General features: G+C 55.8%; 1 protein-coding gene across 1 annotated transcript in view; it reads right to left on the bottom strand.

The window, feature by feature from the left end:
* FGD5 (FYVE, RhoGEF and PH domain containing 5) overlaps positions 1 to 15,386 on the bottom strand; it is a 104,301-nt gene that overhangs the window by 39,296 nt on the left and 49,619 nt on the right. The window contains exons 4-5 of the mRNA XM_031470965.2: positions 7,333 to 7,391; positions 7,193 to 7,223 (exon numbers count right to left, since the gene is read on the bottom strand). Of these exons, the coding sequence (XP_031326825.2) occupies positions 7,193 to 7,223; positions 7,333 to 7,391 (90 nt within the window). The remainder of the gene's footprint in view (positions 1 to 7,192; positions 7,224 to 7,332; positions 7,392 to 15,386) is intronic.

Below are 15,386 nucleotides of genomic sequence, written 5' to 3'. Positions count from 1 at the left end.
GTCCTCAGGGCTCCCAACTCCAATGACTCCCTTTTGAAACACACTGGCTCCCAGCATTCAGGCTCTCCCTGAAGACCAGCTCTCCAGATACTCCCTGTACACCCCACACTCCCAAGCCCTCCCCTCTGTGCACTTAGTTCTGCTGTTCCTACCTGCTGAAAGGCCTGTTTCTACTTCCTGTCCATCCATGTCCATAGCAATGCCTCCTCTTCCAGGAAGCCTTCCTTGACTTCACTCCTTCTGCTCACTCTGACTGGTCCTGCTCACACTGATTCCTCCCTCTTTGGGCTCCTTACCACCTAATAGGACTACTCCACATCCAGTTGTTTCCTCCCCTTCTTAGGGCTCTGGAGTCAAACAGCCCTGGCCCCACTTCTCACTGGCTGTGTGACACTGAGTAAGTCACTCACCTTCTCCTGGGACTCAGTTTTGGACCCATTCAAACATCTGAGAAATGCTTACTGAGTACAAGCTACGTGCAATTAAATGAGTCAATGTCTGTAACCTGCCAAGCACATATGGGAGCTCAAAAAATGCTCCTGCCCCCACCGGTCCCCACATCTGGCACATGGGACACTGACTACAACGAGAAGCTAGAGCTGGCTGGGTGAGGAAGCGGGGCTAGCACACCAATCTAGGTAAATAAACGCATAAATTCACTACCAAGTCTCTCTAGGTCCTGCGTTCGCCCATCATGTCAGCACCGAGGCCACAGACAAACTCCCACACGCTGATAAGGGAGGGTTTCTGAATGACTCTCCTCCTCTGAGCAGTGTGAGCAGCTGGGCTCCGTCCTGCAGTGTTCCTTGCGGTGTTTCCGATGCCCCTGCACCCCTTCTAGCGGCCCCACCACTGAGGAGAGTGGGTGGTGCGATCAGTGGTCAGCGGGAGGGGTGCGGGGAGGACCTGGGAGCCTCTCACTGCCCTGCACTGCGTCCTCCTAACACTCCTCCCTAAGTCCTTTCGTCCTCTCACGAAAGCCTGCCAGTCCGCAGGCTCACCCCCTCCAGGGCACCTCCTTCCTACCAGGGTACCTGAGAGCCCACTCCTGACTCTGCAGCCTCCCTCGAGGAAACCTCGGTCTCTTCAGGAGCTTCAGTTACCCTCTACACTTGACCACTTCTGGTGCACATCCTGCACCCAGCTGACCACAAGCATGTCCTTCCTCGAGCCCCCCACCCCAACGTAACTCATCATCTGTCCCCAAGCCTCGCCTGACCCTCTCCAGCACTTGGTTCCTTAGTGGGTCAGCAAGCCAGAAACCTGGGGTCAGCCTCCCTTTCCTACACCCGACAGCCCACCAATCACCAGGCACACAGTCCTCCAACCTGCCTGCAGCACCACAGTCCACTGTCAACCCAGCTGCAATCACCCAACAGCCTCCTATGGACCTTCAGCAGATTGAAACCAAACCCCAAACCTGCCCTGCAGGGTTTGCAGGGCTCTGGCCCACCCTCGGCTGGCCCTAACACTCATCCTTCTCTCACTCACTCACAGCACTCCAGCCAGCCTGAACTTCTTTCAGCTGCCAATCACACCGTTCTTGAGCTGGCCTCTGGGCCTTTGCACATGCTGATCTCTTTGCCAGCTGCAAGCCTTCCTCACTGCTCCCCACCGGACTAACTCCTCCCCATCCTCCAAGTCTCAGCTTAGGCACCTTTCCTCTGGGAATCCTTCTCTGACCCCTGGAAACTTGGGGCAGGCACCTCCCTGGAGCCTCCCCAGCCTCTGGGTGCCCCCACCACTGTATTAATATTATTTCTTTTCATGCCCACCTCCCTCCTGGACTGTCAGTTCCTGGAGGGCAGGGACCTCCCTCTTGTCATTCCTCCATTAGAGCCCATGGGAGGAGCTCAGGAAATTATCTTGATGAAACAAACATTAAGACCGTTGGAAGGACTGACCCCGCCATCACTCACTCATCAGTTATGTATTGAGCACCAACAGTGTACTGGGCATCACAGACCACTGGGAATGAAATCTGTCGGCTCTTTGCCTTCAAGGAGCTCCAGGTGCAGTGAGGGAAGCAGGCAACAAGCAAACATCTAAAAACAACCCCAAATGCACAGAGCAGAGCAGACAGAATTGAAGGGGTGTGGACAACGCAACACCCCCAGTCGGAGACGTCACTAACCCACACTCAGGGAGGGACCCACGCTGAGACAGGAAACCGAGGGTGCAGAAGACTCAAACAGCACCACCGCCGCCCTGACGTCTGTGGAACACCCACCCAGCCGAGCGAGACACATCCCTCCCGAGCACACACGGGACGTCCTCCAGGACGCGCCATGTGTCAGGCCACAGGCGAGTCTCAGTACATTCAAAAGGGCCGAAACCACACAAAGCATATTCTCCACTCACTTTGGAGAATGGAACCAGAGATCAGCAGTAGAAGGAAATTTGGGAAATTCACAAATATTTGGAAATTAAGCAGTTTAAAAAAATTTTTTTTTCCTTTGGAAATTAAGCAATTTTAAATAACTCTAGGTCAAAGAAGAAATCACAAGGGGAATTGGAAAGTATGTGACACTGACGAAAATAAAAACATGACAGAAGAGATTCATAAATCAGATCGGTTTAGATGGTGAAGAGTGCAGTGAAGGGAAGGAGACGGAGCAGGATAGATCCCTGCGTCGCACTCTGGCCGCAGCGTCATCCCTGGGGAGGCACCGCCCTGTGCTCTGCCTCTGGGACTGGCCATGGCACTTGCTCTCCTACCGTCACCCTGGGAAAAGCCTCCCCTGGGTTCCCGCTGCACCTTCAGCCTGGGCCCCAGAATAAACACACAAGAAACACGGCCACTGATCTGAACCCAGCTTTGACCAAATGACTTCCAGTTGACCCAGCCTCCCTTACAACTAGTAGTGCCCAATGTGATGGAAGTAGAAGTTGTCAGAGGCTTTCAGGAAATCTGTTTCAAGTGAACTAACTCAGCTGGGGGCACAACCTTTTCATTTTCTCCCTCTCTTCTTCTTCTTGCCTGGGACACGGATGTGATGGTGAGAGCTGCAGCAGCCATCCTGTTTCACAAGGAACCTTGGAAATGGAGGCAGCAGACAGATGGAACCTTGGTCCCTGAGACTGTTTGGAGCTGCCAAACTTGACCTGGATCTTTCTTACTTCTGGACTTATTTCACAAGAGAAAAGTACCTCTAAATTATGCAAGGCAGCATACTGGGTTTTTATTACTAGCAGTTGAGCACAATTTTTAACTAACACAGAATTATTAGGAAAGGCTTCTGTAATATACTGTATTTTCCAAAAATAGCCCTAACAGTATCTCTTATTTCACACGGTCTTCATGCAACGTGAACTTGATACTCTTCCCACTGAACGGCGAAGACTATGTTCCCTCCTCTTGAATCTCCTGGCGTCTGTGACTGTCTCAACTAACAGAGTGTGGTGGAAGTGGTGCTGCTTTTACAATCTTGCTACTTCCAAGCTAGATCACAAAAAGGCCATGAACTTCCTCCTTCCTCTCCCTTGGGACACACATTCTTGGAACCCAACTACCATGCTAGGAGGAAGCCCAAACCTGCCCATGCAGAGAGACTACAAGTAAGTGTTCTGGCCACCCATCCAGCTGAGGTCCCAAACAGTAGCCAGCACCGACCAGCAGCTGGGTGTGTTCGATTCCAGCCCCTGGCCATCGAGTCACTCCTTGTTTTTAAACCTTCTCCAGACCTCATGGAGCAGACACTCTGTCCCCACCTTGCCCTGTCTGAGCTCTTGGCTTGGAAAGTTTGTGGGCATCATGACATGGCTGTTTTATGCCACAAAATTTGGGGGCACCACTTCTTTGGAGAGAAGACACTTAAACTGACGCCAGAATGAGAAGGAAGAACTGACTCTGGGAAGGTCAGGGGCAGGACACGCCAGCAGAGGGAAGGGTGAGTGCAAAACCCGCACAACAGGCCTGCAATTGCAGCATGTGAAGGACAGCAAGAAGGCCAGTGTGGCCAGGCCCACGAAGGAGGAAGTGGCCAGAGGTCATGGCGCAGGTGCAGACGCGGGGGACTGGATCACTCAGGGCCTCTGGGGTGAGGAACCCTCTCCTGGGCCATCAGACGGCGATAACTAACTTCCAGAGTTACTGCCCCCAGCCACCAGGCTGACTTCTGAACAGGCCTTCATGCCTTAACCCGAAAGAGGGCCCAACAGTAGGAATTTTCTGCTTCCGCTAGGAGAAGAATTCTTTTTCAGATGAGAAAACAGAGAATTAAAGGTGTCTGGGGCCACACCTGCTGAGAACCTCCCGTGACTCACTGTATGCAAGGGAGAGCACGGGCCCCTGGCCTAAGGCGCATTAGGTCCACCCCGTCTGGTCCTAACCTTGTTTACGGGCCCGTCGCCAGACCTGCTTCCACCTCCAACCTGCCTTTCTCAATGTATCCACATTCTAACAACGTGTGACGACACACCCTTCTCCACACACACATCGTGTACTTTCAGGTCCGCGAGGGGCTGGTGCTGACCACCTGCCCTCCTTCACCACAACCACCCTGGCCTGGTGGGCTCCCTCAAAGCCCATCTCAGTGGCGCTTCTTCTGCCAACTGTCCTGGACGTCCCAACAGGGAATAAGCCTCTCCCTCCCCCAAGCTCCTGCAGAATTTTGCACAAATTATAATCATCACAGAGCAGCATAACTGTTAACTGACATAGTACTCCTCCCCACCTCAACCCTTTCCCTCGACAGAAAAAGCAAGACCTCCTCAAGGGCAGGTTCTGGGCCTTTTTCATCTTTGGGGCTCCAAGACCTATCTCAGTGTCTATGGCACTGTAAATATCCTGTGACGTTCAAACCAGAAGGATGGAGGGATGGGTGAGTGGATGGATGGATGGGTCAGTGGGTAGGTGGATGGGTGGGTGGATGGGTGGATAGATGAGTGGGTGGGTGGGTGGGTGGATGGATGGATGGATGGATGGGTCAGTGGGTAGGTGGATGGGTGAGTGGATGGGTAGATGGATGGGTGGATGGGTGGGTAGATGGATGGTTGGATGGGTAGGCGGATGGATGGATGAGTGGTGAATGGATAGATGGATGGGTCAGCGGGTAGGTGGATGGATGGGTGGGTGGGTGGATGGATGGACATACAAGTAGTAGATGAACTCAGGGTGGAGAATGGAAGCATGGATGTATTGTTAGATGCATGGACAGATTAAAGGACAAACGAGTGGGTGAATGCCTGGTTAGATGAGTGGGTGAGAGGTTGATCACAGAGACAGATGGGCAGTTGGAGTAACATATTTATGACTGGGTTCCTGGAAGGAGAGAGCACGTCTTTAAACCAGAAGTCAGCAAACTTTTCCTGTAAGGGACCAGATAATAAACATTTCAGGCTTTGTGGACCACATATGGTCTCAGTCATGTATTATTCTTGTTTGCTTTTTTTCACAAATGTTTAAAAAATGTAAACTTCTCTCAGTGAATAAACTGTACAAAAACAAGATTTTGACCAACAGAATTCAATTTTGGGTGACCAGAATTTTTAGTAATCCCTGAGGTAGCTCTATCTACCATGTGACACACATAGTTGAATTTCAAACACACAAGGCCAGAGGCCATCGCAGCCCCACTCTCCACAACAGCCCGGTAGAGTCAGGACTGTTCCAGCCGGGGAGGTTAGAACGCGCAGCCAGCCCCTCCCCGTCACCGGGCAGCCCTGGGATTCCAGCAGCAGCGGATCTCTAAGGAGAAACCCTGAGAGCACCCGCCACCCTGAGCAGTCAGACAAGGTGCAGGGATGGGAGAGGCAGAGAACGTCCCCAAATCTGTGGGTCTTCTTTAGACTAGCACTCCCGGCTAGGACTGGAGTCACGTTGGGGGCATTTCTGCTGCTTCTGTCCCCACAACCACTGACGTCACGGCGCAGCTCCAGACCACAACTTCCTGCATCTAGCTTACGAACTGCGGTTTTTTTATGGGCTCTTTTTTTGCCTCCTCAGGATGTTGTTAGGATTACCAGCGGCTTCAGCATCTTTCCAACTGGCAGGAAGTGGTGCAAACACAGATGGAAGTTTCCCAGTTAAAATCCTCTTAACAAAGTCATAAAATAAAAATGCCCAGCCCCTCTGACACGCTGCCAGCTCAGGAGCAAGTGAGAGAGAATCAGAGACGGGAGACGATGCTTCCTGCCTTTGTGGGACAGACCTTTCAGGTGTGTGCCTGGGGCTGGTACGCGTCATGCCCGGGGCTTGGGTTTAATCGTGTGCACACAGTTCTCATCCTGAAGGGCAAAAATGAGGGGCTGGGAGTGTGGACCACCTCCTGGGGACCTGGGTGCCCCTGCACACATGGTAATGTGAAACCAAGGTGATGTCACCGAGAGGGACCTCAGTGGGATTTGACCGGAGACCTGGCTTGGTGCCGGGTGCTCTCCTCCCTCCAGGGAGGCCCCTGCCCCACAGAGCTCCAAGGGCGGCGGGGACGCATGGTTAACACATGACGACAGTGCACTGGGAGGCAGGAGGCCCCGGGGTTCATCCTGGCTCAGCCACCATGTGACACCGGCCAAGTCACTCCCTCTGAGCCTCCACGTCACCACCAACAAAACATCCAGGATGGACATTCCCAGCTCTGACGTTCTTGGAAAGACACGCGAACAATACAAAGCCGCGCAGGATCAGATGCTAGGCTCCTCCCTGTGACCCAGCCCCACGTCTCCCCCCAGGGAAGCCTGCCTAGATTCCCCGAGGTTGTCAGTCACGCCCCCAGTGCTCCGGGTAGTTACTCGTTCACTAGTCTGTGTCCTCCTCTGGACAGACTGCCCCAAGAAGGGCTCTGTCTGATCTGATTTTCTATTCCCAGCTCTTGTCGCACAGCAAGTGTCCAAAAAAACGCTGGTTGAAGTGAATGGAACAGACTGCACAGGGAGCCTGTCCAGGCCGTCTGGGGGGCTATGAGGGTGGCAGTGCTGGGACCCCAGGTGGTCCCTGCGTCTAGCCTCCCCTCCTCTAAGAGTCCAGAGGATTCCCCCTCTACCCCTACCAGGCACAGACAGACCCACTGAAGGGATGTGCTATTCACCTCCTGATGCACATGAATCAGGAGACGGACTTCCCTGAAAAGCCTCGGGGAATCCCGGCCTCCATCTGCGGAGGTCATCTCGGCCTCCTCGTGGCTCTTCTGCCTCTCTGTCACAGCCTTGTAAAAGGGCAATTAGACTTGAACAATTAAAATGATTAACTCACCAGATGTAAGTGCTGGAGCATCTCCACGTACCTGCGGGGAGAGAGGGTGGAGCGTGCATTAATCCTCCTTCTGCGAAAGCCGGGGAGGGTGACGGGCCGTTAACAAGCGCAAGGCCACAGGCAGCTGCTTGGGGACTTACGCTTTCTCCGAAGACAGCAGTTCCTGTGCGATGACGTGGGCCCTGGACTGTCCTTCCACCTGCGGGAAGAAACAGAGCCATCAGGAGGGACAGTACTAGAGGGGGCAGCAGAAGGGGGGCCCCAGCTCCACGGCGGCAGGCTTACAGAAGGCCGGTCACGCTGCCGGAGGCAACTTCCACGCACCTCTCAGCCCGCCCCCGGCACTCACTGCCTGCGCCATCTTCAGCCTCGGCAGCCTCGCCTGTGAATGTGGACGCTCACGGTGTCTAACTCGGAAGGTTGCTGCGCTGGCGCTCCGCCCAGTGCCTGGTGCACTGTGAGCACTCGGAAAGCTGCCGCAAGCACGCCCGTGGACTCTGCCTCCTCCCGTGGCCCTGCCGTCTTGAACACCCCGTGGCTCTCTGTGCCCGGCGAGCTCTCCCTTCTCGCTTTTGCACGTACCACCCCCTCGGTGTCCTTTTCCCGTCCTCTGCCCGGCTAACTCCCAGTTATCCTAGAAGACTCAGCCACAGTATCCATCACTTCCTCCACGGAGCCCTTCCTGACCCCCTCCCTGAACTGGTGGCTGAGGTATCCTTTCTGGGCAGCCCCTTCTCAGGACACAGATTGCGTCTCCCCTGCAGGCAGGGACCCGGAAGTGCACCTGTGCAGGGCAGTGCCTGGCACAGGGCTGGTCCTCTTTTGTTAGTGAAAGAACACAGGAGTGAGCGAGTGAATGAATGAATGTTTGTGCCACTTGGGAAGCACTGCCTCTCCTGGCTGACTCAGAAGGTGAGCCATTTAAACCATCTGAGCCCCAGCCTCCTCACCTGCGAGACTCCGAGACTCCGGATGACTGAGATTTTGTCCATAAACAAGAAGGGCAGGCGGGGCTGAGCAGAGACTGTGGCCCCAGACCTGCTGGATATCAGACCCCTGCCAGTGGACTCGGAAGAGCAGAGACAGTGGGGCAGCCTGAGAGGACAGGTGGGGACGTTGGGCCTGTTTCCCATGTGTGGGCAAAGCGACTGGAAAAGGCCCTTCTCTGCCGACCCTGGGTGTTGCTAACCTCAAGGAGCCACGGTCAGCGGACCGTCCACTCCAGGGACTAGAAACGCACCCCATGTCGGGGGAGCAGCCACATGGGGCTGCGGTTAAGAGCACAGACTCCAGAACCAGGCAGTCTGGGCTCAAATCCTGCTTCTGCCTTGTATTAGTTGAACAAGTCATTTAACCTCTCTGTACCTCAATTTTCTTATCTGTAAAATGGGCACAGTGGTGTAACGGTCTCTCACATGTCATGTGCACACATCTCATGACGTTGAAGATAAATGAGGGAACACATCCACAGAGTGACCATCTCTGCGTATCCGCACGTCGCCCTCTGTATCTGTGTCTGTGTCTGACACTTGGAACAGTGTCTGCACACAGTCAGCACAACAGACATAATGGGTATCATTATCCTTGTGGTTCTGGCACCTTGAGGCGGTACCAGGAACAGAACCAAGTGCCCAGCAATGAAATAGGAACAAATAATTTACAGGGTCAAGTAGGGAAAGGCCTCAACTGCAAAGTGAAGGCTGAGCGACTGCTCTGACTCAAGCAGTCGGGGCAGAGGGAAGCAAAGGCACCCTGGAATCAAGCCCCTCCAAGTTCAAAGCCTGGCTCCAGCCTCGTGGAACCGTGTGACAGCTGGGAAACCATGACCTCCGAGCCTCAGTCTTTTTCATCTGAGACACGGTGGAGAACCAGCCCGATCTGGGCTTGGTGATGCTCTCCCGACTCTGGGCATCTGCATTTGCTGTTCCCTCTGCCTGTGACGCATTCTTACTTTTTGACTTTCTCAGGTCTCTGCTCAAAAGTCACATCCTCAATGTGGCCGTACATGACCACCCAACGCAGAGAACTCCCACAGTCATCCTTACCCCAGGGTTCTCAGCCTTGGCACCACGACATTTTGGGCCACACAGCTTTCACTGTAAGGGCTGGCCTGCGAACTGCAGGACGTTCAGCATTCACGACCTCACCTACTGGATGACAGCCGCAGCCCCCTCCAACCTGTGACAACCAAGTATGTCTCCAGACGTTGCCAAACGTCCCCTGGGGGCCAGGGGCTCACGGGGGTGAGAATCTCTGCTTGCACCCTGTATCCCCTGCCTTTTTCTTTACTGCAGTCACACCACCTACTGTTATCCTTGCACACAGGAGATGGTCAAGAAACATTTGAATAAACAAATGAAATGAGATAGAGTGCCCTGCACGTAGTAGGTGCTCAGTAAATGAGCTCCCTTCCCTCGCTGGTCTGCCCCCAATAGCTCCCTGGCTGAGAGCACGGTGTTTTGGAGGTTCCAGCCTCTCCAAGGCCACCTAACAGAGCAGGACCTGGGCCGCTGGTCAGTCTCCCTCCCGCCTCTCACCGCCGCCTCTCTGATGGGCACCGCTCTTACAGCAGCCACAGGGCAGGAGGGAAACTTGTGAGGCCCCAGCCTCCCCCAGCCTCCCCCGACCACAGGCGTCGACCCAGGCCCACTGCCTGCCTTCTGCATCTGCAGGGCTCTGTGGGCGAGAGCAGCTCACTGCCCAAGCAGGGGAAGGCTTCGTAAACACAACCCTCACAACGGAAATGCATCCTGCAGGACGGGCCTCAACAGCTAGGAAAACCCTGTGGTCAAGCTTCCAAAAAGAGAATTACTTTGTAGAGAAAGGAGGTCTGTCCTTTTAGAGGAGGACAAGAATCCAGATGACCTCCAGCCTTCCAGGGACCTGCGATTCAGTTCTCACCTGTCACCCAGCTTGACACTGAGACCTGTGCTCTGAGGTTAGGAGGCCAGGGTTCAAGTTCTGGGCTCTACCCCTTCCTATACTTGTGCCCCTAGACAAGTCACTTCTCTTCTCCAAGCTCCACCTGTAACATGTGGGTGATTAATAATAATAATATAATACCTACTTAATAACATACCAGCTAAATTTAGTGAACACTTGGCTTGTGCTAAGCATGGCTCTAAGTTTTTCCCATGTATTATCTCACTGAATCCTCCCTACAACCTAAAGGGTAGGTACCCTTATTGTGATCTCCATTTCACAGATGAGAAAACTGAGGCACAAATATGTCCTACTCTTTGCCCAGAGTCATTGCTAGTAAGTGGCAGAGCCAAAATTCAAGCACAGGTATCTGGCTCCAACATCCAAGCACTCGGCAGCGTATCTGGCACTAGGTTAAGTACCCAGTAAATGGTGTTTCTGCTCATTGGAGGAGGCGGGGTTTTCAAATCGCAGAACACCTCTGCTTTACCAGCGCTGTGAAGGCGGTAGCAGGGGTCTAGCACTCCAGGCGGCCCAGGCAATTCCCCTGGCCTCAGCTCTTCCTGATTCCGCACCCTCAGAGAAGCGCTCACCGTGGTCCCCAGCAAAGAGACCGGGGCTAGAAGTCAGGACACCCGATCCACATCCCAGCCAGCCCACGGGTACCTACGTGACCGAGCGCAAGCCCCTCTCAGATGCCTGTCTTCCCACAGGGCAAGAGGGGTCATTGCTCCCCACTGCAAAGACCAGATGATGAGATGATGGAGGCAGTGGTCTCGCCCCACCTGAACTTTTGGAGTTGCCGTTATGACCACTCACAATCTCGAAGCTGTCGGGAGGGCCTCCTATGAGGGTCGGGGCACGGGCCGCTCTGCACGTCTCTCCCAGCCCCCCTGCCAGGTGGGCAGGCTCTGGGTGGGCTGCCCGGGCCGTCCCGCGTTAGTGACTCTGCCGATGATGGATGTGTCTTCATCGGCTGGACAGGGAGGCCCCTTCAGAACTGCTCCTGGGCGTTGCCCGACCGGGCCATTCAGCACAGATGTTTGTTTAACCAGGAAATGAGCCCCGAGGTTGGCGGCGGTGTCCAGGGACAGGCTTCTGGGAACAGGTCCCTCCCAGGGCTGCGGGGCTGTGGGCTGTGCTATCGCATTTCTCTGGCTGGCGCGCCGGGCATTACAGCCGGCAGCCGTGGCCCTCCTGCCCGAGGCCCAGCGGCTTATCTGCTCTGCTCCCTGGGCGGCCCAGCCCCACTTCCTCCCCTGGCCCAGGCTCGCTGGCTATTCTGGGACCAGGGCCGGCTGGGAGGAACAGCCCTCCTCCAGGTCCCCTCCAGGCTAAACAGTTTAGCCTGGACTCAGGGGTCCTGGTCCTTGCCCGTGACTCAGTTTGTCCAGCTATAAAATAGGGGTACTTAGCCTCCTTCTAGAACAGCAGCTCCCCAAGGCTGCTCTGAGAAACTCTGGGATTCTGCACCCCCCCCCCCAACTGTGTGAGCCCGGATTTTCACTGAAGTTGACCACAACAACATTTTCAACAGACAGTTTGAGAATCCAGGGGTCTCCTATGAAGCCAGGCTGAACAGTGTTTGTAACCATGGAAAACCTAGTCAGTCCTCTCTCCCCGCTGGCAGGCCTCCCAGGCTCACACCTGTCTGCCTGTAATCACCCTCATCTCTGTCAGATGTCCCGACGCCTTGGTGCCAGGCTCAGTCCCCCACCAAGGGCCCGCCTGTGCCCTCGCCCGCCTGTGCTCACCTGGGCACGGCCCCTCCATGCCGTGGCCCTCGGCCTCTCGCCTCCTGGAGCCCTCCTTCCTCCTCAGACGGCGTTCCCGACAACTGTGTCTGCTCCACCACCCAGCCCCGGCCCCGGCCCCGCTCAGGGCCGCCCTGCTCCGAGGTGGTGGGTGGGGATTCTGGGCCCCCGAGCGCCCTGCCACCCTCAGCTGAGCTCGTCCCTTGCCCACGAGGGCGTAGCCTCTGACCTACTCCCACCCCCTCAGGTGGCGGAAGCTGCCTTCTGCGGTCACTTGTGGCCCCAGCTCCCACAGGAAGCACATGTCGTCCAGCTCCACGCTCAGAGCCCGTGCTGTGGGGTCAGAGGACTTGGGTTCAAGTCCTGGGCTCTACCCCTTCCTAAACCTACGCCCTTGGACAAGTCATTTCTCTTCTCCGAGCCCCACCTGTAAAACAGGGGCGATGACAACGCCTGCTTGTTCACACAGCAGCGGGTGTCTGCCAAACACTCGGCACGCGCTAAGTCTGGCTCCAAGCTTTTCACGTGGGTTATCTCCCTGAATCTTCCCAACCACCTATGAGGTACTATTATCATTACCTCCATTTTACAGATGGAGAAACTGAGGCACAAGTAAGTCCTACCCCTTACCTGTGTCTCAGCCTAAAGAGCCTTTCCAGGCACCATTCCTGCATTTCTCCCTGCCCCACAGAACTCAGTGTTATTCCGTAAGCCCACTTTGTTTTCCCCCATCTCCGGGCTTTTTGGCTCATGCAGGTTCCTGTGGCCAAAACTTCCCTGTGATCTAATAAGTGTCTCTAAGTCACATGCTTGGGCAAAGCGCCAGGGCAGGCACCCGGCGGTGTGTGTCTGCCAGCCTCCTCTGCCACACATCCCGTCAGAGGCGGGGGAACCACATCCGGGAAGAGGGAAGGGGCTGCCGTCCACAGCTGTTTCAAGCCCTGGGGGAGTAGTCTTAATCAGGCTTCGCTGTTTTGAGGGTCCCGGTGAGGGGGTTTGCTGGAGACGGGGGCGTGCTCAGGGAGACAGGCTGGCAGGCGGCACCAGTCTCCAGGAGAACATGGTCTCCAAGGCCCCTCCGGGCACCACCTGCATGGACATCATCCTTCCCCTTGGAATGAAGACCGAGTTTCCAGCACAGCTTTCAGCGGCTGCTGGAAAATTCAGACAGGAGCTCAGAGAGAGAGGGCTCATTTTCATCCCAGCTGTGTTCCCACGGGTGGCAGAGAAGGGCTGAGGAGGGCAAAGGAGAGGCAATGCCTGCAGGACAGCGTGGGAGGAAAGTGGGACCAACCAGAGCCCCACCTCCCAGCTCCCCCAGGACCAAGTGGTCGGCTTCTGGTTCATGCTGACACCCTGCCTGGTTCCAGTTCCCAAGCATAGGCTGCTGTGAGTCTGGGTCTGGCCCGAATACTTAAGAAAACCTTCAGTTTTGGAAAAACTCTGGTTCTGGGTGCAAATTGTAACACATCAGCAGCGTGTTACCCCAGAACGCCCCGAACGAGGCACCAGGAACCCTGACTTCTACTCCTGGCTTTGCCTGCAGGTGCTGGACAAGCATGAGCTAGTGCTGGCCGCCCCGGGAGCCGTGTGCCCCTTCCTGCAAGACAGCGCCGCCTCGGGCATAGCCGACTCCGCGCCCACCTTCCCTCTCCCCACGCCTGGCACCACCATCCTGCTCTCTGCTTCAGTGAACTTGACTGCTTTAGGCTCCTCCTGTAAGTGGACTTGTGCAGGAATCAGCCTTCGGTGACTGGCTTACGTCCCTCAGCACCCTGTCCTCCAGGGTCATCCACCTTGCAGCACGTGACAAGATGTCTTCCTTTTAAAGGCTGGATAACACTCCATCTGATGTGGAGACCACACTGTTTATCCACCCACCCCTGGACGGACACTGAGGGCAGGTTTCACGTCAGGTGCTCTTATCACAGCAAAACATGACAAAGTGACCTCTACATGCCTGTCAGCTCTCTCAGCTCCTAGGATCCCGGGAGAGTGGCGCTGACTGTGACTGGCAGCTCTCACTGCAGAGGCCAGCATGCGGCTCACACGAGACACAGCCTTCTAGTCCCCCCTCCTGAACCCGAGCTCTGTCCGCCCCCCCCACGGTTTGTGCATTTGTTCCCTGCCTAAGCACATTCACTTCCTACACCCACCTGAGCAGTTTCGGGCTGGCTGTCCCACCAGGGCTGGGAGGCACCTGGTCTGACTTGAGGCTGCTGTACCTTCGGCCCTTAGGAGGGTGCCTGGCACACAGTAGGCGCTCAGTAAGTACTTAGTAAATAAGTAAATTTCTGTTAGGAGGGATGGGTGAAACTGGATGAGGAGACAGAGCTTGAGGTGCAGAAGGGAGGGAGTTCAAGTTCGAGAGGGGGCTGTTTTCTGGGACGGAGAACAGGCTGCAGTCTGAGGAAGCTGCTGCAGGCTTAGCACAGCCTCCCCTGGGCCTCAGGGACCGCGCCCCCGCAGCGGAGCCAGCGCGCAGCCGGAACAAGGGGGCTCGCAGTCCCTGGCACGGAGCGGGCAGGCACCGAACCCAGGCTGAGGACTGGCGCGGGGGAAACAGCCAGGACTCAAGCCGACCCGCTAACCCAGGCAGACGATCAGGGCAGGGCCGCAGGTGCAAGGCCTGGGGGCACGAGGTCAGCAAGGGGGGTCAGGCCAGGCCGCCGCCCCCCCACCCCGTGCAGTCAGGGAGGGGACATCCTGCGTGGGCGGGGGCCAGGGAGGGTGTGGCAGGACAGGTCTGCTCCAGAGGACAGGGCAACCTTCTGCCTGGGCTCAGGGGTGGACCTGTCCAGGAAACGGAGTGACAACAGGACTGAGGCCAGGGAGGAGGGAGCAGGGAGGAGCCCCCAGCTCCTGGGCTGGTCTTGGGGAGCTGGTATTTAGCTTGAAAAGTCCCCATTAGTCTGAAAACCCGGCTCGTTGTCAGGGAGGGGCGACTCGCCGGCCAGCCTCTGAATGTCTCCTTTCATTGCTAAATCTATTTTTGTCCTTCTCGATTTTCATCTTTTTGCCCCCTCTTTCCTTCAACCCACCCCTTTTGAATGTCTGCAAGCTGGAGAGAGAGAGGTCAGACAGGTGGGTGGACCAGCTGGGCTCAGCTTCCTGTCCTGCTCCAAAAACCTCTCCCCTCCCGACTCGGTCACCCCAGAACATCTGGGAAGGGCGGGGCTCACCACTTTTTATTTATTGTTACATAAACCTTATCACACTGCAAGGAGGGTGGAGTTCACCAGCTCACGAGCTCACCGCCACACCCCAAACGTCCTCCCACGGCCCCGGGGGCGCCGTCCTGACCACTCACACCTGGTCTATGTCTGCCCTCCCTGGGACGGCTGGAGGTGGAAATCTGGGTCCTACTTCCCCCAGGACATGACGGAGGCACAGGGAGGAGAGGTCTGCTTTTTGGAGAAACAGAATTTTTGGAAAGAATGGAAGACAAAAGAATCAGGAGTAAAATGCACCTCTCACCACCCCGCCCCACCAAAAGAGCCAGGGAAGACTGCTCACCC

Source organism: Camelus dromedarius, chromosome 17 (genome assembly GCF_036321535.1).
Source record: "Camelus dromedarius isolate mCamDro1 chromosome 17, mCamDro1.pat, whole genome shotgun sequence".
Classification (NCBI taxonomy): Eukaryota; Metazoa; Chordata; class Mammalia; order Artiodactyla; family Camelidae; genus Camelus; species Camelus dromedarius.
Note: the sequence above shows the minus strand (reverse complement) of the source record. Positions and strands in the feature narration are given on the sequence as shown.